Source organism: Palaemon carinicauda, chromosome 41, assembly GCF_036898095.1.
Source record: "Palaemon carinicauda isolate YSFRI2023 chromosome 41, ASM3689809v2, whole genome shotgun sequence".
In the NCBI taxonomy this organism is placed as follows: Eukaryota; Metazoa; Arthropoda; class Malacostraca; order Decapoda; family Palaemonidae; genus Palaemon; species Palaemon carinicauda.
The window spans coordinates 50,142,439-50,169,436 of record NC_090765.1 but is presented as its reverse complement, the minus strand read 5'-3'; the positions used below and the strand labels follow the sequence as shown (position 1 = coordinate 50,169,436).

At 36.6% G+C, this 26,998-nt stretch overlaps 1 protein-coding gene across 1 annotated transcript; it reads right to left on the bottom strand.

Moving 5' to 3' along the window:
• Positions 1–4,926: 4,926 nt before the first annotated feature.
• LOC137632622 (F-box only protein 28-like) lies at positions 4,927–25,046 on the bottom strand. The gene is given in 9 exon segments (XM_068364685.1): positions 4,927–5,136; positions 5,139–5,166; positions 7,492–7,689; positions 10,372–10,485; positions 12,728–12,852; positions 13,001–13,244; positions 18,129–18,287; positions 20,056–20,145; positions 24,880–25,046. Coding segments are annotated over 9 exon segments (1,131 nt in total). The 5' UTR covers positions 24,985–25,046; the 3' UTR covers positions 4,927–5,068.
• Between the last annotated feature and the right edge of the window lie 1,952 nt (positions 25,047–26,998).

Below are 26,998 nucleotides of genomic sequence, written 5' to 3'. Positions count from 1 at the left end.
ATAAGCCAGCTTAAAAGTAGGGAAAGCAAAGGCTGTCTCCCCCAAACTCCTCCTGGTGATTAACCAGTCGCCTAGCAAACGTAAAGCTCTCTTAGAAGAGCGAGAGAGCACTAGCTTATAAAACAACGGCTTCGAAGAAGCTAGGCCTAGTGTAAACTCTGACGTTTAGGCGAACGAGGAGCAGCAGTTACAAAAAAATCCGGACAAAGATCCTTAAAAATCAGCATGATTTATTTAAAGTCCATAGAGGGCTGAGCAGCTTTAGGCTCCTCTCCGTCTGACAGAGTCCTCAAGGGAATATCAGTAGGAGGGGGAACAGCAACTTCCTCATCTGAAGGAACCTTGTCCAACAATAGCCGAGTCTCAAGCAAGGGAGAGACCTGCCGTGGTGGCAATGCTTGACAAGCAGAGTCCACACGCAAAGGAGCAACAGTAGCAGTCAAGGACGCTATGTCATGTAACTGCTTAAAGGACTGACCAGTAACAACAACAGGTGCGGGAGGACGTTCGACGTCAACTCGAGACTGCCTTGACTGCTTAGACTGAGCAGTCAAAACAACTCTTGACTGCGGTGCTTGACGCTCAACGTCAAAACAAGTCAACTATGCTGGTTGGTGAACGTCCTGAACGTCAACAAGAGCAAGCGGCAGCGGCTGAACGTCCACAAGCGGCTGAGAGTCAACACGGGACTGCATCGAGTGAGGCTTTACAAAACACGATTGACGTGACTTTGTAACGTCAATGTCAACAGGACGAGCAAAGGCTCGTTTGGGCGGCTGACGGCCAAGATCTCGATCAGCTAAGCGGCGAGGATCATCGTGAACCTGCTCAACAGAATAGTCCTCCATAAGAGAGGCAAGCTTATTCTGCATGTCTTGCCGTACAACCCATTTAGGATCAACGGGAATGGTTACGGTAAGAGACGAGTGTAAGGTCTGTGACTGCAAAACCTTGCCTACAAAAAGACTCTCGGAGCCTGTGTTACGCTTTTGTTTAGGCGGCGAGCAGTCTTCCGATGACTGCATAGGGTCAGAGCTATCCTAATAGTTAAAACCAGGACGCTGGACCTGTCCTGAAAGGACTGACTTTCGCTTAAAGGGCCTCGAAACCTTGTTCCACGGTTTCTTATGCGAAAAGCCTTCGGATGACGAGGAGAAAATCGTCTCGCTCGTCTTATGGTAGGGGCTGTGTTGATGAGACACGCCTGAAACCATAGAGGGAACGTCTGTTCGCTGATCAAGTCCTCTCGAACCCATAAGTCGTACGACATTACTTCTCCCCTGGGCTTGGGAGCTTGCAAGAGGTCTCGGACTAGGCGAACGACAGGCACGAACAGACGAACTCTCGTTCGCAACACTGATAACACTTTGCGCAATTATCACTTTATCACTACGATTTTCTGTTTTGCACTTACTTCACTGAAATCGAATTTTTTAACAATTCACATTAGGTATGAATAAAACTGATTTCTACCTGAAGCACACAATTCTACCCTCATCAAAAGGTTATAATTGCGAAATCAGTCTTATAATGTAAGCACATTAATACAAGCAAAAAACAGTAAACATATATTAAGATAAAAAGATCAGTGGCTGGGAAGGAGACTAAACACTAGTTCATTCAAAACTACGTTTTCAATCTCTCACCGTACAGTGCCTTGGGACGAGAATAAAAACTAAAAACGTTTTATCCTTTCTCCCCGTACAGAGACTAGGGACGAGAGTAAAAAACTGACTCGAGAACAACGTTACTCGCTTGGGACGAGAATAAAGATCGGAACGTTCTCTCTCCTCTCTCTCTCTCTCTTGATTTCGCACCGAAGAGAAGAGCCCACTTACCTTTCGTCAATAAACAGGTTATTTGACCAAAGGAAAAAACTGAAAGGTTTTTCAATTAACAAGTTCCTTTAAAATAGTATTTAAAACATTTAAGCTTTGAAAGAAGAATGAACAAAACGTCAGAATCGATTTACTCTTTCTGCAAAGTGAAACCGTGATACTCTCTCTCTATCGTAACAATAGAGCGCAAACTGCGTAGCATAAATAAACTAAACGTTAGTTCATCTTTGAAACAGTACGAAGACTATTCAAAGAAAATCTTTCATAAAATATCTACTAAAAAAAATTCATTTAATAAGCTCTGTAAAAGTTATTTACGATTGAAAGGGCTCAACGTTGTTTAACTTCGGTTTCCAAGTTAGGACCGCCTACTCTCGGATTAGAGGAGGAATAGGAAAGGTCGCATATAAACAAATCATTAAAATTTATCTTGATGTTTATTATAAATGGAAAGCTAATCGAAGAGGCCTAATAAAGGCGGTTGAGATATAAAATATATAGAGGAAAATCTATAATTAATTTATAACGTGATTGCTAAAAGCCTAAAACACACTTCCGTACTAAGGGAAGGGTCGGCCATTTAAAAGTCAAAGAAAGTCCAAAAAAAACAATCCAAAGTCATCAAAAATTAAATCTATCCAAAAACGAGTTCAAGATTTAAGTTGAAGATAAAACACCTGCATTGCGAAAGCTCAAACCAAAAGGAAGTTCTTCACCAAATATGTTGAGAAAACTCCAGGTTATACAGCGAGTATTGATACGTCTTGTCGTTAAGGCCGACAGAGAAAAATCGGGTCTGTTTACATGTATATGCGGTATCTGGTCGATAGTTGGCGCTAGTGGGCACACCCGCAACCTTCATAGCGATCGCTCGCGAGTTTTTGTGTGTTTTTTTCTGTCGAGCCGCCAGAGGCTCAGCTATTATATATTCACCGGCTAAGTTAAATATTTAAAATTATATATTTTGAAGCTTCCAAAGAAATTACTTGATCAATGACTTTTAAGACAAAAAGAATTTTCCATGGAGGTTCCAGAAAACAAGATACCCCAAATTTCTTTGTGTATAATTGGATTCTATAATTAAATTTCTGTTGAGCTACCCTTTATATTGAGGTGTATTTCCATTGTTCAATATAGCTCTGATGGTTAAAACTGCAGACAGCTGAATAAATTTAAAGGAACGACATAAGACATTTTTGTATGTCCTCAGGTTCTTTTAAGTTTTCAAGTGTAAGTCTTCGGTTTAATAAACGATGATGATTGCTTTTCTTCATATTTTATTCACTACAGTATTGTTTCGACAAAACAGTCCTGCAGTGAATAAAATGTGAAGAAATGGAATAATCATCGTTTATTAAACCAAAGGCTTACGCTTGAAAACTTAAAAAGAATCTGAGGATATACAAGGATTCCTGTAGGAAACATACTGACGCCACTAAGGCAATTGCCTTCAATGGAAATTATATATACAGTATATATATAGAGAGAAAGAGAAATCCAACCATTTGAGACAAATTCTTCCGTCCAAGTAGTAATTAATAAGCTGAATCTTTATAATAATTATAGTAAGTCATAACATAAAGGTACATATGCAAAGTTTCTCATCTGAATGAAGAAAACAATAGAAACAAAACTCAATTAATGTTAGTTGTCAAAACAAACCCAAAATTAATAAGAAAAAATAAGTACAAAAATAGTATGATGAAGCACAATTACCATAAAAAATGTATTTACAGACTTATTTCATAAATATACACTGTTTTCCGCTAAAACTAGCAGTGAGTTGACAAAATATATGTACAGTATAAATCTTACTTTATATTAATTTTTCATTAGAATTCCATACAATGAAGTTTACTCACATAGATCAAATTCTCGTCAGAAATTCTTATTAACGGATAGTGCTGTATACTACAAAGCTAAATTCCTAATCAAATTAAAATCAGGAGCAATTGTGCAGCGATTGATTTCATTCACTTTACCATATTTTACTGGGTGTCTGATGCTTGAGAATTCCAGTTATTTGAATGTCGGATCAGGGGGAGTTTACTGTATTCTATATTTTTTCTTTACATTACTGTAAAGTAAGACAAAGAGACTATATTATTTCACAATTAGAGTATTTTCATAACTAATGAGATAGTTACCAATGAAAATTAGACTGCAAAATCTGGTGTTAAACATTTGAGTTATATTCTGCATTTAGAGAGCTATTCACCAAACCTTTATTGCAGGTGACAACTGGCATGGCACCATATATCATGAAAGATGCTAGAAACTAGACATTAGGACCTTCAGGAACTTAGTTACCACTTGAAAACTTCAAATTCAAAGTAAATTTTTGTGAGTTTAGTTTATCATTTTCTAAATACCAAGGTCAACACTTGTGCATCTGCTGAAAAGATACTTACACATTCATACAACACAGTCTACATCATAACAGCCAAATCAATCTAAATATTTTCATATTTACAATACTGTACAATAATGATTCATTCTGAATCTAAACTTAACTTTTTAAAACAAATAATCTTCACCTACAGGTGTAACTTTTTTTTACAAAAGTCTTACCTATTGCTATCTTTAGGTTATAACAGGTACCATTAAATACAATATACAGGTTACAAAAATACCCCCATACAAACAGTACTGTATGTCTAAGTGATCTACTGTTACTTTCAGTAAAAATAACATACTGTATATAATTCATATAAATGAATTTCAGTTATTTAACATCCTGACTCTAATGAGCTATAAAGAAGGCATTACATCATTTCCTAAAAACTGGAAAAGTGTTTAGCATCATGATTGTATGGTTATACACTGTATCATAAAGAATACCCATACTACTAAACTGAAAATATGTGTTAGTAATATATCTATATAGTACAATAAACACACGATATATTTCATTTGAATTTAATGGAACTTGGAGTTATTTCTCATCCATTCTTCTCTTCTTGAACACATTAAAACTAATGTCTGAAGTCTCCCTTTGCTTCTTTTTGCAGCGTTTCTTTACAGGGGCCTTTGGAGGCCTCATTTCTGTTTTGTCTTCCTCTCTGTTTGCTCTGTCTCCTGCTGCATTTTGCCCTGAGGTTGAGGGCAAACTCTCATTGCTTGTTGGATGAGTGGAATCTGCTTGCGTTCCACTTGAAGTCAGAGAAGAGGTAGAGTATATAGCTGACGAAGATGACACATGAGTGCCAGGATCCATGGTAAATGCTAAGCTACCTGAAGGATAAGCACCCAATTGCGATGATGCTATGTAAGGTGAGGTTGACATCTGAGCAGCTGCAAGATTCAGAGGAACCAAATTTGGCTGCATCTGCAAATATGTAAAGATGAATAAATAAAATGGTTGAAATATATGTTTTAATAATAATTTTTGGGGTTAGGCAGCTGTGTGATCCCAAGGACTTTCTTAGTTAAATCTCAAATATGGAATTCAATACAGTACAACATAATATATCAAAAGATATTCCTTTCCTTGCTCTGGGGCCAGATTATCAAAATGCAAAGCATGGATTCAGTATGTATGAGAGAGAACTATGGGTTCGGGCTCTGACGAACCCGTAACAGTACCTCCTATCTTAAATTCATCTGCTAACTTGCATATCACTCACCGAGAAACAAAAATAACACTGGACACAGGATGTTTTTTTCATGCACTGCAACTATCTCTATTCGTACCATGGCTTAGGACATGTCATTGCATAGTCTTAATATTTGATGGGATTCTACAACTAAGTTAAATACAGCTAACTCCTTCCATATCGGCCTAATGATGTAGATTTCACGTCTAAAAATACCAGATACGAGGGTGGAGGATTTATATAATAAGTCAATTAAAAATGTAAATCATAAGGAAAGTTAAAATCATTAGTTTATCTTTCCAAAGATTACAACAACATTTGGTCGTATATCCAACCTAAGGGATATTTAACTTGAAATAGCGGCTCTCCTTGCCCCACCTATTTCGATCCCCATCCCCTAACAGAGACTGTAATTCTAGCTCAAGTCACTGCCTGCTTGAACAAATGGATTATTTTGGGCAGAGAGAAAAGAATTATGCCTTATGTAATCAAGTCCTACAAGTTCTTCTGGATCACTGATATCTGTTCAACTTCACAAAATCAAGACTAGTTCTAGAGAGGATATTCAAGGGGTTAAGTCTTAGCTGGAACATGTCAGAATCCCCTTAAGGCCTTCCAAAGGCGTCTCGGAGAAGAATCTCACTCATTGTCAATATTTTCTTCAGTCCTTTTTCTCCAGACAGAAACTGAAAAAAGTCTTAGGCCTTCTTTAGTTCCCTTCAATCATCATCCAGTTCTGAAGACCAAGTTGAAAGTCTTCAATTGGGTCTGAAGGAGGGAGGTTCAGAAAGGGGTTTCAAGACAGACCATTTCGGTTACCCAGTTGCTTGAAAAGGATTCTCAGACCATGGACCTCACCAAAGGCTGTCTCCATGTCGGTCCTTCCCCCAATATCGATGAGTCTTCACACTGACTCCTCCCAGTCAGGTTGAGGAAGTCATCCAGAGGAAACCTATGTGTTCGAGAAATGGTGGTGTTCCTGATATTAAAGAACCTTACTCTGAGAAACAACATGCACTAAAATTTTCATTGACAATCAGAGAGTAGTCTGTTGTCTCTGGAGAGGAGGATCTTGTTTAAGAATGCCATTCTTCCAATTATGAAGTTTCTTTTGGAGTGGGATTTGTTCATCACACCAGGCTCTCTCCAAATGCTAGTGGACATCTTGTCCAGGAAGGCTAACATGGATGGTGATATTGGATCAGATCTTTCCAAGAGGTCTACAGTATTACCCCAGATCTGTAAGTGGATCAGTTTGTGATGAAAGAGGACCACAAATTTCCCCTTTACTGAATGAGGATTCTAAAGCACTTGCAAAAGATGCCTTAAAACAGATGGTCCTCGTTGTATCTATTTCCTTCAAGAAGCTTGATTTAAAAGGTTTTAAAGATCCCAGTGGACTTCTCAGGGTCGGCTGTGCTGATGGCTCTACTGTGGTCAAGCAGTCCATGGTTTCCATTCCATTAGTGACTGTGACCAAAGTCTTACGCTCTTCATTCCATTCAGCATATCAGAGAGTAGGGAATCATAATGTCTTCACTTCTCCCATTCTAACCCAGAACCTTGATGCCTGGAGATTTTTTTTTTAAACGTAATTTCTTCGGTTGATGCTAATTCTGTGCTACTCTTTGAAGCTCTTGTATATGAAATTAACTTTTGGATAATAGGAGTTTTTGTATTAAATTCTACATACCAAAAGGAATTGAATGTCAATATAATGTTTAAAGATAAAAAAAACAAGATAAAAACAACTGATTGAAAAAAATTCCTATTTCAACAAGTTTGCAAGAATCCAGGTGTTAGCTGCATAAGAGGTCATAAAGATTTGTGAGGAAAATGCTGCTTGTTACTAACTTGCACTCTATTGAATGGCAACTCAACATATACAGAACGTTTGGTATGAGTCAGAAAATATAGAGGCTTGCCAACTTCTTTGAAGCAGTGTGCTTTTAAATAATGAAGCCAATATATAAAAAAGGTTTTTATTCCTGTATAAATGTAAATATATTTATAATACATAAAGAAAAGAATGTGAATGAAAAATATCATTATCTTACCACACTTCCCGCGACAAAGAGTGAGCCCAAAGCCGGAGTGCTAGTAACCGTGTGTGAAACGTAGAACTTATTATTTTTGTTGTTTGTTTGCCAATTCATGCCACTTCCTGCTCCGCCCTTAGAGTCCTCTTTCAAACGAGCTATCTCTGCAAATAGCTCTGTAAATCTCTGTTCATATTCTAGAAGCTTCCGATTAATCTGAAAAATAAAATTATTAATTAACATTGTTACTAAAAAATGGTCAATATTTGCTGTCACCAAATTAAAAATATGACGAATTTGGAAGTAGAGTAATTTGTATTTTACCTAACAATACAAACCTGGAGTTCTTTACATAAGGAGAAGAAATCAGCGCTAGCTGGTGTACGGCTATAAAAACTTTTAACGACTTGTCCTACCGTTATGGTTGTTACCAGTGGTAGTGGGGAAAAGCATTGGGACCCCCCTTCACTCATACCTTCCTCACTTTGATCGTAGATGAAACTTTTCCCTTGGGGTTAGGTGATAGTAGGTAAAGTATGTATAAAAATAAAAATTAATTCCAAATTTGTCTTTTGTTCTTACACAGAACACAAACCCTACATTCTTCATATAGAGAAACTGGCTGAAACTTTAAACCAGACATCCCAGCATCTGAGTATGATAATGTGAACGATGTGCCCTTCAACCTTGTAAATTCATGGCTTGTCAGTGCCAGCAGGTTGACGGCCCAAGTGAAAGTGAGTACGAGTGTGAAAACAATTTTGAGAGTCAAAGCTATATATAATAACAGGTTGGTGATTATACATAAAGAGAGTTGATATCCCGACTCCCCCTCGTATGGAGATTGGGGTCATGATTTGAATATACATAAAATATAGTCTTGCTACATGCTAAGGAGGGGTTTACCTGCTGTTGTAGGAGTTCTAGCCAACAGTGTCCAGATGCTATGCCCTTAGAGAGGGGAAGATGACGAAAAGAAAAGGCCAGTCATTCCTTATTCATTCATCATAGACTAACACTAACTTTTGCTCTTGAATGACTGCTAATAGTCTTGTGAGGAGCTAAGGCAGCTAAACCACTTGCTGTGCAGCCATCAAAGGTCCTATCGAAAAGGTATCTAAGGCCCTATGGCTCTCGTCTAACAGGTAATGGACGGTGAAGGTAGTTTGTCTCCTCTACACCCATGCTTGAAGTACCTGCTTCACAGAGAGATTCTTTTTGAACACCAGGGATGTGCTTACACCCTTGACGTCATGAGCTCTGGGTCAGGAGCTTTGCTGATATGAAGGGGAAGGATTAATAGCTCGGTCAACGACCTGCTTGATCTACGAGATGGTATTACTCGCAACCCTTCTCTTGACTCTGCCCGAGCTAACAAGCAGATGCTTGATCTGGGGGGGGGGGGAGCTCTCGAGTTCATTTGAGATAGCGTTGTAGCGCTCTCACAGAACACAACAATTGCTCAGGATCATTAGTTAACTCTCAAAGACTTGAATTCTGGAAGGGACTGAACCTAGGATCGGAAACTGCCGGATTTTTGGTCTTCGCAAAGAACTCGGGGGCGAAGCTGAACGCAATCTGTCCCCATCCCTGGAGGAGACCGATCAAGCATTCAGAAAGAAGGGTACCAGGGGTGAGGGACAGAAACCAGGACTTCTTTGCCCTAGAAGATGATCCCTAAAGTGAAGAGTCCCTCTTAGACTTTTCCTCCTTCTGCCATATCACTCCCACTGGGAGGATGGCCACTCTCTACACTCTGGGCAAGGGAAAGCCTCTATGCACAAGTGTCCTCTGCATGCAGGGCAAAGACAGTTAGGGTTCGTGTCCTTCGGGGACAAGAAAGTACTGTAGAAGTGGTACTTTAGTGTTCCTGGGCAAATGCCCATGTCATACACCCTCAAGCACAATCTGAAAGAAAGAGAAGGAAAAATTTAAACTTTTGCCAAAGGCCAGTTACGCAAATGGAAGAGAGGTCTGTCTTTGACAACAGCTGAGACCAACGTGGAGAAGGTATGAGTGAGCAGGTAGGGCAGTGCTGCTCCCTGCTACTACTGGTAACAAACGTGATGGCTGTTTACATCTCGGTAAAAGTTTTTATAGCCATGTGCCAGCTAGCATCGATTTCTTCTCCCTATGTAAACAACGTCGGGTTTGCATTCTGTGTAGGAACAAATTGAAATTACTTCTTTTCACCAAGGAGGACACCTATTAATAGTTTAAAAATTAAAGTAAATCTCATATTATGGCCTTAATGTTTATAAAAATGGTATCATTCTGTATATTGTATGTTCCAAGGTTTGGAACCATAGCAGCACATATAGCAAGGGACAACTTTTAAACATCTTTAGTAGTACAGTTAAACACAAAAGAGACACTGCAAAGAGAGACTTAAACCTTTTAAGAAATATTAAAATAATTAAAATATCTTGGTTGACTAGCTATGATGCCTTTATGTAGGGCTGCCATTAACTTCTTGCTCCCATCCAATGGGAAATTTTATGTTAAGTTATGCTAATCTTCCTTTACCATTCTTTAATATGCAGCATATCAGTTAAACCTTGCCATTCACAGGGAGATGGGTTGAGTAGGTGGAGTTTAGAGTTTATGTAAAAGAGAACCAGGCAAATTACATTCATATTTATAATCATTGTATCTTTCAGTATAAAAGTGTTCTTACTATCAAGGGTTACCTATAATATGAAGAATTTGACATTAGAACTTAAAGCCCACCAATATGGGGGGCCCATACTGTATATACTCTCAACCCAATGGCTTCTTAAATGCTGAAAAGCAAAAAAAAAAAAAGAAAAGAAAAATGTGAATTTCAAATTCAAACAGTTTATTTCCTAGGGGGTATTAATCATGTTTCTTGATCTTCATAACAAAATGGATACATACCTCATTTTGTTTTGCCTCTTGACTGATTAGCTTGGTTGTCTGTTCTGACAATATCCGGTTCTGTTCCAAGGCAACCCGTTCCTGTTCACTCACTTTCCGTCGTAAATCATGAATCTGAGAAATTAAATGGAAAATTAAAATTTCAAAGAATGGAGAACAAAGATACTAACATGTAAATAAAATTGTTAAGTATTTCACTAAGGCCAGATATGTTACAGAAAAAGTGAAAAGAGATACATTTAATATAGAGACAATAAGTTGCGTATTGCTGCTTTGTTAGCAAGCCAACTCACTAATATTCATTTGATTTTAGTCTAGAACATTTCATAAAAGAGACAAGAATGTTCAAGACTGAAAAACATCACCAATGCTATTCCACCATGGTTTCCTCCTGTAAAATATTCCTAAAATTCAACTAATTCAGCTAACAAACAGACAATCCAAATAAAAAACCCCTCTATGATGGAGATGACAGAGCCAAATAAAAGGGGGAATCAATGATAAAAATTTGTTATCAAACTCATGGTAATAGTGAGTGGACTTTTCATTTCTTTAAACAAAAATGCAGGCAATCCACACCCTATGGAAAGTACTTTCTCCCCTACAAAATCTAATCACTTGTTGCAAGTCCCGAGACCCACCTTTTGGAAATGTTTTTGCATAGCCCATATGTAACTGAAAAATCCTAATCATCAAACAGAAAAGCAAGCAAAGCAACCTAACAAAAAAGCCTCTGGCAAAGGCAATGAATTCGTACAATAACATTATGCAAAATAGGCAAAGATATGATGACCAGAATAATATCAAGGAAAACGTACACAAGTACAGTACAAGGTTTGACCTTGCAGATAATCTTTAGATTAGAAACTTTTAATATGAGGTGAATTGTATTCTTTATATTCATCAATTCAAGGTTGAGGAAGTAAGTTGGTAAAACACCAATTATTTATTGATACAGTACTGTACAGTAATACTTGCAGAAATTAGGCTCTTCTATGAACAGTCAGAAAGTCTGATGTACTATTCATTCAATCAGGTACAGCATCTTCCTTTTGACTAAATGTACCATGAAAAATCTGTCACATACACTGCCCAATGAAAAAAAAAATTTCATCTTTTATAATCATTTAAAAATTCCAAATCTATTGGTTATAAAACTCAAAATTAATCAATGAAAAACAACCAGTCTTAAAAACCAAAATATATTGTGTGGATCTAGGGGTTAATGTCGATAAACAGAGCCTCCACAAAAGAAGCAATATGAACATAAGGGGGGGGGGGTCATAAAAATAATGGGAAAAATCAGTTCTCAAAGAGAAATGAATGGACCTTTGTACCCAGCAACCTTCAATAATGCAGGGGTTGGAATGATAATGTTCTCCAGCAATAGGAAAATAGGGTAAAATTCACTATATCATTATAATTGTATAGTATCAACGATAGGGGAAGAAAGGAAGGGAAGCGGTGGAAATGCTATAATGCAGCAGCAAGAATATTTTTTGTGTTCAGGAAGTAAGATACTGTACAGAACAGACTCAAAAACTGTTCAGGAAGTAAGATACTGTACAGAACAGACTCAAAAACTGTTCAGGAAGTAAGATACTGTACAGAACAGACTCAAAAACTGTTCAGGAAGTAAGATACTGTACAGAACAGACTCAAAAACTGTTCAGGAAGTAAGATACTGTACAGAACAGACTCAAAAACTGTTCAGGAAGTAAGATACTGTACAGAACAGACTCAAAAACTGTCTGTAGTGGCAAGTATAAATTCTATGGATAAGCAGTGTGAGAAAGCAAAATGAAGTGAGCATACTAGTTAAGGATAAAATGGTTGAAAATATGATATGGGTGATGTGAAAAGATGAATTAATAACGAAGATGAAGATGATTTTGAGGAGGGGGGTGATGCATGTTTCAAGTCTACAGGTCACTTGTTTAATTTTTCTATCTTATTTTCTATATTTATTACAATACTTCTTTTCTTTTCATAATGTTTCTTTCAAAATATAAATGTGTTGCATATTTATTGCAAATAGTACAGTAATTACTTTTCTGTTGCTAGGGGTCTTTTAGGATTAATTCTTCATCTTTGAATGGCTATAATTGTATCCCCATTAAACTCTTCTTATTATACCAATCACCGTACATTCTACTGGTGAAGAACCTAAACAAATAGCAAGGACACTAGTCCCTAAAACAACATCCGATAAATTGTAGGCCCTCAGTTTAATTCCCTATCGTAATTAAGTTCCTGAAATACTTAAGAGGAATGACTATGAATAAGGAAACAAAAAGCTATTACAGTATACAACATACAATAAACAAGAAGATGGACCAACTAAACGTCTCTTCACCTTTGATTTTAAATCTGAGATGTCTTTCTTCAGACCACTAATAACACTCTTGCTCGAGGCCATAAGGTACTGCGGTGTAAGGTGTGGCTTGCTAAGCGAATTTCCAGATGAACTTGAAGGAGCTGCTAAGAAAAAAATCATAATAAGGCCCCCTCGGTGATAACCACCCTCAAGATACAAGATTAAATTGCATTACAAATTTAACATCATGAATTCAACAGGGTGGGGGGGGGTAATCAGGATAATTATTCACCAACACATGACAATACATACAGTTTCCCGCAGCAAATGAAGTCAATTCAGAAGTAAGCGATGACAAAGGCATCGATGACGTCAAGGAAAAGCTCCTAGTCGAGGATGGCATGGATGCAGGTTTTAGTGTCTTGATGATTTTCTCTTCAAAATGTTCCATTGCCATACTAGATATATCCCTTAATTCCGTCAGGATTTCATGGGATCTTGGTAACGTTTTATTATTCTGAACAATTCTCAGAACACGATATATTTCATCAATGACCTGAAAATTCATGAAAAAAGATATATGAAAAAGTATGGTAAAAGACACTTTAAAATGTAATCCTCAGAAATATACTTACCTACCATACACATAAAGAAAATAATCTGACATTATTATCCTCATGCTATTTCAACAATAGCAGGAGGTATCCATGTGGAAAGAAAAATTATTTACAAAAATCTACTTCAAGCAAATTCCTTGATATGGAAATTTATTATTCCTGCAGCCAATCTGCAAAACATACATAAATTTCTGACAACAATAACTTTTAAAGAGCTCTCTCTTCAACCAAGTAGGTGTTCACTAGTCTTTTGCAATGAGATTCTTATATATAATTTTTTTTATTTAGGTGTTGGATGCTGTACACCTTATCTCATTCACAGTGTTTTCAAAGCAACTGATAACAGATGCCTGAGATGATACAAGATAACCAAGTAACTACCAATATTCAAACAGTAGACTTCATTGGAGAATTTAGTAGGTTCATTCAATAATAATTACTACAAGAACTGTCAAAAATCCAGTGCATAATATACAAAGATGATGCAATGTCTATCCAGAGAAGTATGACCCCCTAATTGATCAAAAATCTTAAAAAGATTCCATACCACAGCATGAATGAGTTTTTCCAATAACTAAAGCTCAAAGGAAAATGAGGAAAAGATGGCAAAGCAAGACATGAAAATAGAATCTTGCTGTTATCAATGTTATTTCAAAATGAACATATACATAAAAGCAACTTTTCCTCCTAGTATTTATCCACGGAATATTTCAGTTCCCAAAACAAGCTGGTTTCCAATGAAGTAAGCAGAATTTTTTTTCAATAAAAGAGCAGCAACAGAGATTCAATGACTGAATCCTACATACAGTACTAATAAAAAAAACCCTATGCAAATGTCATTTTAAACTCTGGTCAGCACTTCACACCCTTGAGTTAAGGAGGCCACAGCGTGAAAATGCTAAACTCGCATAAATCTCAACCAAAGGAGTTTTTCTCAAAAAATAAGAATAGGGCAATGTAAAGTTAACTTGATGGAAAAGGAAGGGAGAAGAACAGATGATAAGTACAACACCCTTGCAACTGCTTCTAACTTGGATTCAGGATACTAAAAAAATTTCTCTTATGATATCCTTCAACTTCTAAAGATAACATAATCTCCTTAGTAGTATTGATTGGAAAAACATGGAAACCAACTTGGACTTTAATGAACTGTTGATGAAGAGTAAGCCTATACAAATGCTTTCTAATAAGTTATCAACAAAAACCTGCCCTTACCTACAAAAAACAAAGAAGACCCTGATGTTCAATCATCTTCCATTCTATAATCTTTAATGTAGATGTTTACATTCAGCTGATTTCTCAAAAATCTTCATTATGGCCTGCCAATGACAGATGGGGTACAGTACAGATTCATCATTTTCGGAGATGAAGGTCCCTCGGTAATAAGTTATATATAGGGAACATAAAACAGATGAGCCCACATTGCAAAGAATCTGGATCAAACAAAAATTCCACACAGGAGCAATTGTCTTAACCAGCTGACTTACAGCCTTACCTAATAAATGAGGAGTTAGATATTCACCAAGATGTGTTATATGTTGTACGGGAAAAATAACTGCTAAAGTTACAATAACTCAAAATAATAAAACTAAGAAACAAAATTTGTAAGTCAAAAATGATTACAGAGATACAAACACAAATTTGACTGAAATAATAAATCTCAACACGTATCAAAAGTTTGTATATTGTAATAAAATTATATAATTTAATACAATAAGCAAAACAACATTTGCAATCACCTGATATTCATTTCATATGAAACTGGACTATTTGTTGACAACTGTAGATAGAAATCGCAGGCAGGGGAGTCAGGTTAGGCCTACCCAGGGCCAAAATCTAACAAATTTTGACTTCTAAACAGCTACTTGGAACCTATTAAGTTTGTAAGTTGAGGATCTAATGTATATAGTATCATTGTGTAAAGCAATTCCTTGAATATGAAATAATATACATCACTTTATTAAATAAAAATTTAAACTTGAAGAATAAAATTCATCATAATATCAATAAGTACTCAAATATTTCTAAATTAGTTTCATTAAACTAAGCAAACAAGAAGTTTTCTAATACCATACTGCAAACCGTTTTATCATAAAAACCAACTGATCATATAATTGCACACACATAATTTTGACTATTCCCAGACTCTCAATCTCTTGTTAAAATGCAGAAGTATCATCGCTACAGGTATCAATCACTCCTCATAATCTGTAGTTTAGAAATAAAGTTGAAAATTTTTTGGGGGGAAAGGGAGAAGGGAACTAATATTGATGGGTATTTATGGAAAAATAATTTGACTTTGACTATAAAAACACTCCAAACATTGCAACCTATTGAACATGTATTTGTCCGAATTGCTATTAACGTGGGAGGAAGAATTGTTGAATAACTCAGTGTATTTGTCTGCAGGATCTTAGGGCCTTTGATAACTCAAAGGGATCTTCATAGTGAGGGTAAATCAAAAGTGTTATGTGAGGCACTTGAATTTCAAAGTTCCATTAGGTTGCATAGAGTTACACTAACTATGTACCAAAGTTCTAGATGCTAATAACCCCCAAAAAGTCTATGAGCAATTAAAAGATGAATAATCCCAAGTTTTTTTTTTTTTTTTTTTTTTCTTTTTTTTTTTTTTTTTTTTATATATATAAAAAAAGGTACACTTAGCCCAACATGACTGCAGACTAAAGCAACCTATTTCTACACTGAACACTACCACTGTCTCCTAAAATTACTAGCCTAACCTTTATTCCTTCTTCTTTGCCTTCAGCTTTTCCAATTTCTTAGCACAACCCTATACCAGTCACAAGCACTCGTAATTGGTGAGGGTTGGTGGCAGGAAAGGCATCTGACTGGAAAATTTGCCAAAACCATGGACAGCCAGGAACTAACTTAACCTTTTCTGCCTTCTGAGAAAAAAGCACTAATTCTTCTGTCTATTTCAAGATTTATAATGTGAACTTCCCATGAATCCTACACAGTGTAACAATAGTGACCTGTCATTAAATTCTAAAAATTGTTAATCATCATCATATCCTACGCCTACTGATGCAAAGGGCCTCAGTTAAATTTCGCCCGTCGTCTCTATCTTGAGCTTTTAAATCAATACTTCTCCATTCATCATCTCCTACTTCATGCTTCATAGTCCTCAGATATGTAAGCCTGGGTCTTCCAACTATTCAGGTATATATTTTTATAAATCTTTTTTTTTCTTTTTTTATATCGGCTATCTCTCAAAATTTGGGGAAGTGTCATGATAATTAGATAGTTAAGATTTCCATAAAGAGTAATCTCTGAGTCTAACTCAATTACGTAAATCCCAAGAATAATTTTGCGGCTTTAAAAAGATAATTCTTACCCTTTGTCAAAAGATGACATATCCTTTGTACTTTTCATGAAGAGTTTAATGATAAATGGTCAACATAACTTAGAAGAGTCTATTCATCTTTAAATCAAAGTTAAAGAGCGTGACTTATTAAGGGTATAGCTACATCTTCTAATTCCTTGAAATCTTACACAGCAACAGTTAAAGAGTGCATGACAATGGAGTTGCAAATTAAGTTTTTACTACTTCTTGAAGAACATTCAAGTTACGTATACCTAATGCTGTTCGTTAGATCTTTTTATTATGGCAAGGGACAATTTAGATTATTTAAGTATAATCACTTTATTTCTTTATTTTTGGATACCAGATTATGAAGTTAAGGGGCGAGTTAAGGTCAGTGTCTTGACTTCTTTAGATATATTCTACTGACTAGCCCTTGTTTGGTTTCATGTTGGTGTATTAATACTAAGGTTATGGGGGAATCCTAAGCTTTGCAGATCATCTCATTAGTAATGGAGTTAAGAGATGTTACAAGTCATAGGTCTGACTCAGAGTGCATCAGGACTATTCATCTAATGGTTGAGCCCAGAATGATAGTCTTATGGAGTATTTTTGTTATTTACCTCTTATTTCAGTCTGGATTTCAATGTCTATCCCTTAACCCTTTTACCCCCAAAGGACGTACTGGTACGTCTCACAAAAGCCATCCCTTTATCCCCATGGACGTACCGGTACGTCCTTGCAAAAAAATGCTATAAAATTTTTTTTTTCATATTTTTGATAATTTTTTGAGAAAATTCAGGCATTTTCCAAGAGAATGAGACCAACCTGACCTCTCTATGACAAAAATTAAGTCTGTTAGAGCAATTGAAAAAAAATATACAGGGTACTGCAAAATGTGCTGGGAATAAAATAACCCCCTGGGGGTTAAGGGTTGGAAATTTCCAAATAGCCTGGGGGTAAAAGGGTTAATGTTTACCACTATCCTCCATCTGGCCAATGTGAGGATCTGCACTATGAATGTTAGGTAAGACTTGTTGAAATAAACAGAATTCTTCAACTGAAATTTATCATTTCAATACTTAATGAACATTCATTTCATCCCACCCTCCTCTCCACTTCTAGTGGGGACAAAGCCACAATGAGGAATCCAAGGTAGCGACTTCTAGCCACCCTGAATCGTAATGGTAGTTGTTGAGGTATGGGCGGGTTAGTCATACAAACTAACTACTAATCCCCTAATTCTTTAGTTTTCCAACCATGTTTATTTTACAAAGATGTTAAATAAGTATTGAAAATTTGGATCTTATATCTAAAATTCTGTTAATTACTGCTGTAAAAAAGAAAATTAATATTGTTTCCAGAAGCCTTTTGGAAACACCAATCTACTTTATTATTTAATTTTGTGGAATTTTGATTAATTCACAAGGATACAGTAGTTCATAACATTGTTTTAAAAAAAGCATAAAAAGGTTACAACAGTCAAAACAAGAACACTAACCTTTCCTGGAATAAAGCAGCACATCTGGCAGTCAACATATTTCATAAAAGTCATATTGAGCAATGACAATCTGGTTTCAATGGCTGTAAGGATGTCACAGTGTCGATAGAGATGATGGTTCCGTCGCTCCGATTCTCTTCTCGGTAGTTGGCTTTTCACCTATAAAACGAGTAAAGTTAGTTACCTTACATTTTAATGATAATTAGGAACCTTATTTTTACAAATACAATGATTTAGAAGAAAAGTTTAGAAATAACTTTCATGTTTCAGGTGAAAATATAAATTTTTGTTAAATTTGTCCCCATAGAATCAAACTGATTGGTTCCCATTCTTCCCTGGAGGTGTCATTCTACCTTGTCAAGTACAGGAGCAAAGGAAATGACTCCACCTATACCCTATCTGTCTATCATAGGGATGAATAAGGTGATAGAGCATGGACTACATAAGAATATTAGTATGTGGTTAAACGGAATCCTTCCCCTGAAAAAGAGAGCAGTTCAGAATGATATACCTGGCATATGATGATCAATTGGTATTTCTTTAGCTTCTAAAGAATGGAGCTAAGAAGTGTAGCTTACCAGCATCAGGTCAGACCCAGGGAGTAACAGTGCAACCACTATATCTCCAAGTGAGGGGAAGGAAAGATGAAGGAAAAGAACCAGTCATTCTACCTTTCATTCTGACACATCTGCACATTACCATATACAAAATTATTCCTGTCCCATGTGGGAGGTGGGCTGGCTAAACATCTACTTGAACAGCCACCATAGGACCAAGAACAAAAGTGTCTAGGGACTTGTGGGTATACCCCCTAGGTAAAAAGCCATGAAGTACAAATAACTTTGCCTTGATACCTCTTTCTTAGTTCTTCCAGCACTAAGGGAGAGGTGCCGACACTCAGGCCTGAGGTGCCTGGTTGTCTCCAGATAGTACTGCATAGACTTACAGAACTACTGTATAGAAAAGGTGTTTCATAAAATTATGCCAATGAGGTAACCATTGTTTTCAATTGAACCCACTAACAATGATGATCATTTGTTACAAATTTCATCAGAAATGGTTGCCAAGTTTATTACGATTGACCTGAAAGCATTTCACAAGCAAATACTTGAGTAGTGTTTACCATCAACAGAGCGAGCTCTCAGCCATTGAGTCATTTCAAAATAATCTCAGGTGTCACCATCAAGGTATTTGGTAACCATTTCCTCTTTGTATTCATTATTGGTATATCTCTGAGAGATGACTTTTGTTGTGGACCTGGTTGGTTGATAGCTGAAAAATAGTCTCACTATTTATTGCATATCATCAACTGATCCCATTTAAAAGTAAGGTAGGCATGTGTAACATACTTGGCTGCAAATAAGACATCATCTTGGTGAAATATTAATGTAAGATATAACTGAAACAAAAAACAAAAATAGTGAGTTAAACGAGAACATTTATAGTCAGGTGCACAACTCAATAAATCTGAATTATTGTTGGTTTTTACTTGAGATCCTCCTGTCTTCACTCTTCTCCTTGCACATAGACTGTTGATGGCAAGGTAGAAGGGCCTCACAGGAAGGGAGGGGGGTGACAGTGAGAGAGACTTTTTAACTATTTTTACCGAGGTTGTTAAGATGGCTCTATTAGAAAATAGCCTTTTCTATTCCAAGGTAAAATGCATGGAAATATTAAAAAAATATAATGAAAGAGGATTAATGCATAAAATGCAAAATGATACCCATTTCAAAGCTCAACAAAGCTGTACTGTTTGGGACTCTAGACACAAATTACCATACAATTATTCTGACTAATCTGACCTACTACATAACCATAACTCTTTCCATTATTATGAATATTTCAATAATTTCCTTCATTATCACTATACTTTAATCTATGAAAGGTATGGTATATGGGGATCCTGGTGGAAATCACAGTAGCTTACCTCTTTAAGGCACTTTGCTTGATACTGTTCAACTTTACGGAAGCCTTTATTAAGAAGACTCTGATTTATTTGGTTGAATCTCCGACATACCTGAAAAGGAAATTATTTTGTGATTAGAATTACAGTGGAACCTCTACACACGAACGTATCTACATCCGAATTTTCCAACATCCGAAGTAAAATTCGAGCAAATTTTTGACTCTACACCCAAATTTTATTTCGACACACGAAGTAGCAATTTTCGTCGTACCGGTTGTATCCGAATTTTTCGACACGCGAAGTACAATTCGAACACGTTCCGACTCTACACCCGAATGTTTTTTTCGACACCCGAAGTAAACAGTACTCGTACGCGTAGTCGGTGCTCATAGCGCCTGAAGTGTTTTTTATTTCCGCCGATAGAAGGCAGCACATCGACCTCGGAGGGACGCTCAATTAGCGCGGCTTGGGTCAGTCCTCTGTTCTCGTCGGCTTCTTGCGGTTGTGCTCTTTGCGTTCTGATATTAACTGTGAATTAATCGTGATTTTTTACGTGCATCCATTAACGATAATTTACGTAAATCATGGGTCCAAAAAGGCTTAGTTTTGCCAGTGGTAGTGGTAGTGGTGAGAAAAGGAAGAAGGAAATGCTTTCTATAGAAATTAAGCAGGAAATTATTGAAAAACATGAGCGTGGCATCCGCGTGAGTGAACTTGCTAAACAGTATGGCCGTAATATGTCGACGATCTCGACAATCCTTAAACAGAAGGAAGCTATTAAAGCAGTGAAACCTTCTAAGGGGATCACTATAATTTCCAAACGCCGTACCCCTATCATAGAAGAGATGGAACGACTTCTACTAGTGTGGATTAAGGATAGAGAGATCGTTAGCGACACCATCACCGAAACCGTTATCTGCGAGAAGGCGCACGCCATCTTTACGGACTTGAAGGAGGAGAGCTCTGGGGGTGATGCTGGGGAGAGTTCAACCGAGCCTTCCTCAGATGATTTCAAGGCATCTCGGGGCTGGTTCGAGAAATTTAAGAAACGGTCCGGGATTCATTCAGTTGTTCGCCACGGAGAGGCTGCTAGTGCGGACACAAAGGCTGCAACTGACTTTGTTAAGAAATTCGAAAATATCGTAAAGGAAGAAGGCTACGTAGAGCAGCAGGTGTTCAATTGTGATGAAACCGGGCTGTTTTGGAAGAAGATGCCGAGTCGAACCTACATCACTGCTGAAGAGAAGAAATTGCCTGGGCATAAGCCAATGAAGGATCGGTTGACTCTTGCTCTATGTGCCAACGCTAGCGGGGACTTTAAAGTCAAGCCCTTGCTTGTTTACCATTCGGAGAACCCTAGGGCCTTTAAAGCACACAACGTCGATAAGGATCAGCTTCATGTTTTCTGGCGATCCAACTCGAAGGCCTGGGTCACTAGGCAATTCTTTGTGCAATGGGTAAACCAAGTTTTCGGTCCTTCTGTGAAGAAGTATCTTCATGAGCAGAAATTGCCTTTAAAGTGCCTGCTATAACTTGACAATGCACCCGCTCAACCCCCCGGACTTGAAGATGATATCTTCGATGAATTCAAGTTCATAAAGGTGCTGTATCTTCCACCAAATACCACCTCTATCCTCCAGCCCATGGACCAGCAAGTCATCTCTAATTTTAAGAAGCTGTACACCAAGCACTTATTCAAGCAGTGCTTTAATGTCACGCAAAGCACCAACTTAACTTTGCGTGAATTTTGGAGGGGCCACTTCAATATCGTGCACTGCTTAAAGATCATTGATCAGGCTTGGGTGGGATTAACTCGACGGACCCTCAATTCTGCATGGAAGAAGCTGTGGCCTGATGCAGTTTCTCCCTGAGATTTCGAGGGTTTTGACCCCGAACCTGATCCCGTGGTCGGTGCAGCGGAAGCCGTAGAGGAAATAGTCTCCCTTGGCAAGTCCATGGGTCTGGAGGTCAACGCAGATGACGTTATGGAACTCGTCGCCGAACATCACGACGAACTGACGACGGATGAGCTCAAGGAACTCCATGCTATGTCGGAGCACATGAGTGATGACGAGGAAGAGAGCGAGGAGGTAGAACATGTGTTAGGTTCAGCGCAAATAAAAGAGGTGTTAGGAAAATATCAAGACGTGGTCGACTTCATCGACAAATACCATCCAAAGAAATTGCAGGTTTGTCGTGTAGTTTCTCAATTCGATGATGTTTGCCTAACGCACTTTCGAAACATTCTGAAAAGCCGTACGAAGCAATTATCTATCGATGCTTTCTTTAAAAAAACTGCAAAGCGAACTCGCGATGAAGAGGATGTAAGTGAACCGAAGAAAACGACAAAGAGTGAAGAGGAAGAAAGTGAAACACAGAAAACGGAAAAGAGTGAAGCAAAAGAAATTCAGTCAATTTTAAATGTAAGTGATAGTGATTAAAATTACGTAATCATCAAAAAGAAAAAAAGAAAATGTAAAAAAAAATATAAAATATAAAAATAAAAAAAAAAATAAGCTAAGTTATGTTAAAGTTCACTTAGTGTAAGTTAGAATAAGTTACGGTAGTGTTACGTTTATCGTAGTTAACCTCTCTACCTCCTCGCCGTCCGTCCGTCTCCTCTCTCCTCTCTGCGTAGCGAAGACGAACAACACCTGCGCTGGAGTTTCTAAGGTAAAGTGACGCTAAAAACCCGTTTCTTATTTATCATTTTTTGCTAATTCTTCTTATTTACATGTCTATTCTTCTTATTTACATGTCTATTATCTAATTTAGTGTTCATTATTCTCATGGGAAAGTTATGTGTAGTAGTTTATTAAGAAGTTATCATAGGTTTTTGGGCTCAACCACGGATTAATCCTATTTCAATGTATTCTTATGGGAAAATTCGTTTCTACATCCGAACAATTTCTACATCCGAAGTTGGTTCTGGAACGGATTAAATTCGTATGTAGAGGTTCCACTGTACAATACCCTAGTAAATAATTATTACACAGTCATTCAAAAACCTACAATTAGGTCCATGCAATAATACTAAGATTGATTTTTTACTTGTCAAACAAAAATATGTTACTATATAGCATCAATTATGGAAAATTATTGAAATTACAAAATGTAATAATAATAAAAATAAATCTCATTTCAATATTTGCATCCTCTGTAATGTTCTTGTTTTATATGTTTGTAATGCCTCTCTTTGTTATGCAATTTGTTATTGGTATGATTTGCTTCTGTTCAATAATGGAGCTAAAATTTTCAGCGATTTTTGGAGTTGTGTAATGTGAACTTGGTTTCTCTCTACAGTACAGTATTAACAAGACAAGCTTACCAATGTATTAACACTTTTTTAGTCCATTATTTGCCTGGGCTTTATTTTTTCAATAAGTTTTTATTCTTATGAATGACATTTGATCAATATAGTTTCTAGGAAATAAAGAAAAGAAATCTGGATGGTAGGGTAAGGTATCTATACTTGGATATAGGTTAAACGTATCCAACAGCCTCTAACGGCAATTACAAAGAGAAGCATTATAAACAAATAAAAAAAAACCTGTCTCCATAACACATGCATTGTAGGTCAATAACACTTCAGGAACTATAGAAATGCCGCTGGAAAAGAAGTCTATTTTGGAATCTAACCCCTTTGTTTACATTTGGGAAACTGAGGGTGGATTATTGTGCTTGCGTTCGTTTCAATCACTTTAGGGAGGTTTCTATGTTTTTAGAATGATATATTCATTAGCTGTTTTCCTTTAAATAAATAAAGACCTTACAAGTACTTATGCATAAGGTCCCAGATGTACTTTTACAATACTCATCCCCACCCGCTTACTATTCAGTTCCATAATGACCCCTGTGTATTCCAGGTGTCCCGTACGAGACCGAGTAATAAGTTCTTTAAAGCTGAAATATGGTATCACCCATATATGAGAGGGGCAGTTCCATTGCTCCCACCATTTACAGAGGACCATCAACCTTCGCCCTCCCAGACTTAAGGTAAGGATTACTGTAAATATGCCTAATTATGATACTTTAAGAGTGACCCACGGGATGGCATGCACAACACATCCATGTACTGTTTGCCAGAACAGAGAAGGAATAAAACTGTTTAATAAAGGTGTTTACCTTAGTCTGAAATACAATAATATGAGGCTAGTTTTACGATTTAAGAAATATAATTTAGTATTACCTCACCTGGAGCGAATCCGTTTGGGAAGCAGACACCTAGCTAAATTTTCAGGCTTAAGTCTAAGGGTAGATAAGTAGGTAAGGATACAGTCTATAGGGGCTAGGTAATTAGGTAAGGATACAGCAGTGTAGGGGGGTTAGTTTCGTATATGGCAGTGTGAGGGGGGGGGGTACATTAAGATATGGCAGTGTTAGGGGGTTAGGTTAGAATACTGCAGTCTAAAGGGTTTTGCAAGGGGGTGTATGGCTCCTAGGTCAGGTTAGGTGGGGAACTTTGGGTTAGGAGGTATAGTTGTGGTTTTTCAATCATAATTCCTAAAATTATGATACAGTACTTGGACACCGCTTACACAAACCATAATATTTTTCCATCAGGTTATCTTGCATTTACTATGTATTTCCGACTATTAATATTTTGGAAAATTACTCGTTTCTTGACACTTAACCACCCAAAAGCTCCAGTTTTCCACTGTGATCCTCATATGCCTATATAGAAGGGAGTCCTAAAAAACGGCAGTATCCTTCCTACGGGAAAGTCTTAAAACTAGCATTAATATTGTATATATATAATTATATCAATAAATGTTAAACGTTGCCTATCAAAATCCCTCTTTTACCTTAATATAGCCTGAGATTACTAAACACCTAACAACTTACTATACGACAATGGGCTAATTCCTCATAGGTAAAATATCCAAATATCTGTTCCACAACAATTTCTGGCAAATCCAACAGCCTTAAAGGCCTGTACGAGTCTTCCATGTTGACGTTTTATTTTCTGAAAACGACTTTTTGGGTCTGATACACAAATAACACAACAACCAAAACAAATCTGAAATATCTACGTTACAGAATTGTAATGACTTTCTTTCATATACGTGATATGTACTGCTAATCAGTAAGTTATTACCAGAAAACCTATATAAAAATTATCTTTATTGTTATATGATACAGTTCTTATTAAGGAAACGCATTGTTGCGTATATATAATGTTAAACTTTTAGTCATTTCCCCAAGAAAATGTGGCTTTACAGATAATGCAACACAATAATCAATATCATATTCATATATTAGTATTTTTTTTTTATGTTTTTATTGAGATAAGTTTTCAATAGGATTTATTTAATTTCAAACACTTATTTGTGGATGCTATTTACTGAGACACACTACGTGTTTCTGTTTCTATTAACCAATACGCATTATCGTATAGTCAACAATAAGAATACTGTTTCTAATTTAAAGACTTACTTTTAGGCAATCAGCCCAGCAAAGTGATTAATTTTAAGTTACCATCATCATCATCATCATCATCATCATCATCATCATCATTTTCACCTTCAGTCATTGACGCAAACGGCCGCAACTGCACAAAATGTCAATATAAGAGAAATTCTCCATTATAGAAACTAACTTGATGTCACCGCTCTCATTTTAATCACAATTTTCTGGCTTTATTTCACATTCTTTTACAATCAGGCGCCTTTTATTTAAACAGAAGCCAGTGTCACTTAATTTTCTTTTATATCACCATTAGTTATATACTGTTTATAAAAAAACATTAACTTTTGATGCAACTCATTATATCCCAACTAATTTTCTTTATTTTTTTTTCGATCCAAAATAAACAAAAGTGTTCATTTGCACTCCCATGTTGTATCATCATTAACATTTGTATGTTCTACTGATGAATTTTCATGCAGGCTATAGCGAGGAATTAAAGAACAGCACGAACAGAAATGCATACCCTGAGAACTTTAGTACGCTATGTAAGTGACAACCACACCCCTGTATAGCTACTGAAAAACTATTGAAAGTTTTGATAGGTTTGCAGAACGATAAGACTTGTCTAAGGAGGAGAGGTCGTTCTTGTGTGTTCATTACTGTACTGACAAATAAAGGTTGTTAATTCCTTCCCTGTGTGTTTTCAGATGTAGCTTTGAATCGTGGTAATATAATTAGAGTACTTTGGGAGGGAGACAAGATGAATGAAGAATTATTTAGGAAGAATTTCCGATACAAAGGAAGTCTGAATAAGGTGAAAATGCAGGCACACTATTCTATTTAATTTCTCTTCCTCTTGTTTTGTTAAAGTTTTCATAGTTTATATAGGAAATATTTATTTTAATGTTACTCTTCTTAAAATATTTTATTTTTCCTTCTTTCCTTTCCTTACTGGGCTATTTTCCCTGTTGGGGCCCCTGGGCTTATAGCATTTTGCTTTTCCAGCTAGGGTTGTAGCTTAGCAAATAATAATAATAATAATAATAATAATAATAATGAGAATGTATAGATTATTCACAGATAGATTGAGAGGACTAGATCAATAATAATAAAAAAAAATACAATCCTTGAATAGATTTGCTCTTAAAAGAACACTTTATCATTACTTGTCTGACTGAGATGTAACTTTGGACCATTATAGTCTGATTTTGTGCAACAATTTAAGAAGAGAGTCAGCACCTGAATACCAGATAGCCGAGGAGATAAATATTCGAAACGGTAGAATGAATGAATTAGAAATGAATCTTAAGGAAAGATAGACCACAAAAAAATCTTGAGAGGCTCTCAATGTGCAATTTTGTGAAACTGAAGAGGAAAAAACCATATATGTTTCTCAAAAGTAAATTTACAATCAAGATCATGCCAGAAATTTTAAATGAGACTATCGATTAAAAACTAGTATCCATATTTTAAATGTTAAAGTTCAACTTTATCCCATATAATTTTTATTATACGTTAATGTTATTTAGATCTCAATTAGGGATTCAACAACCAC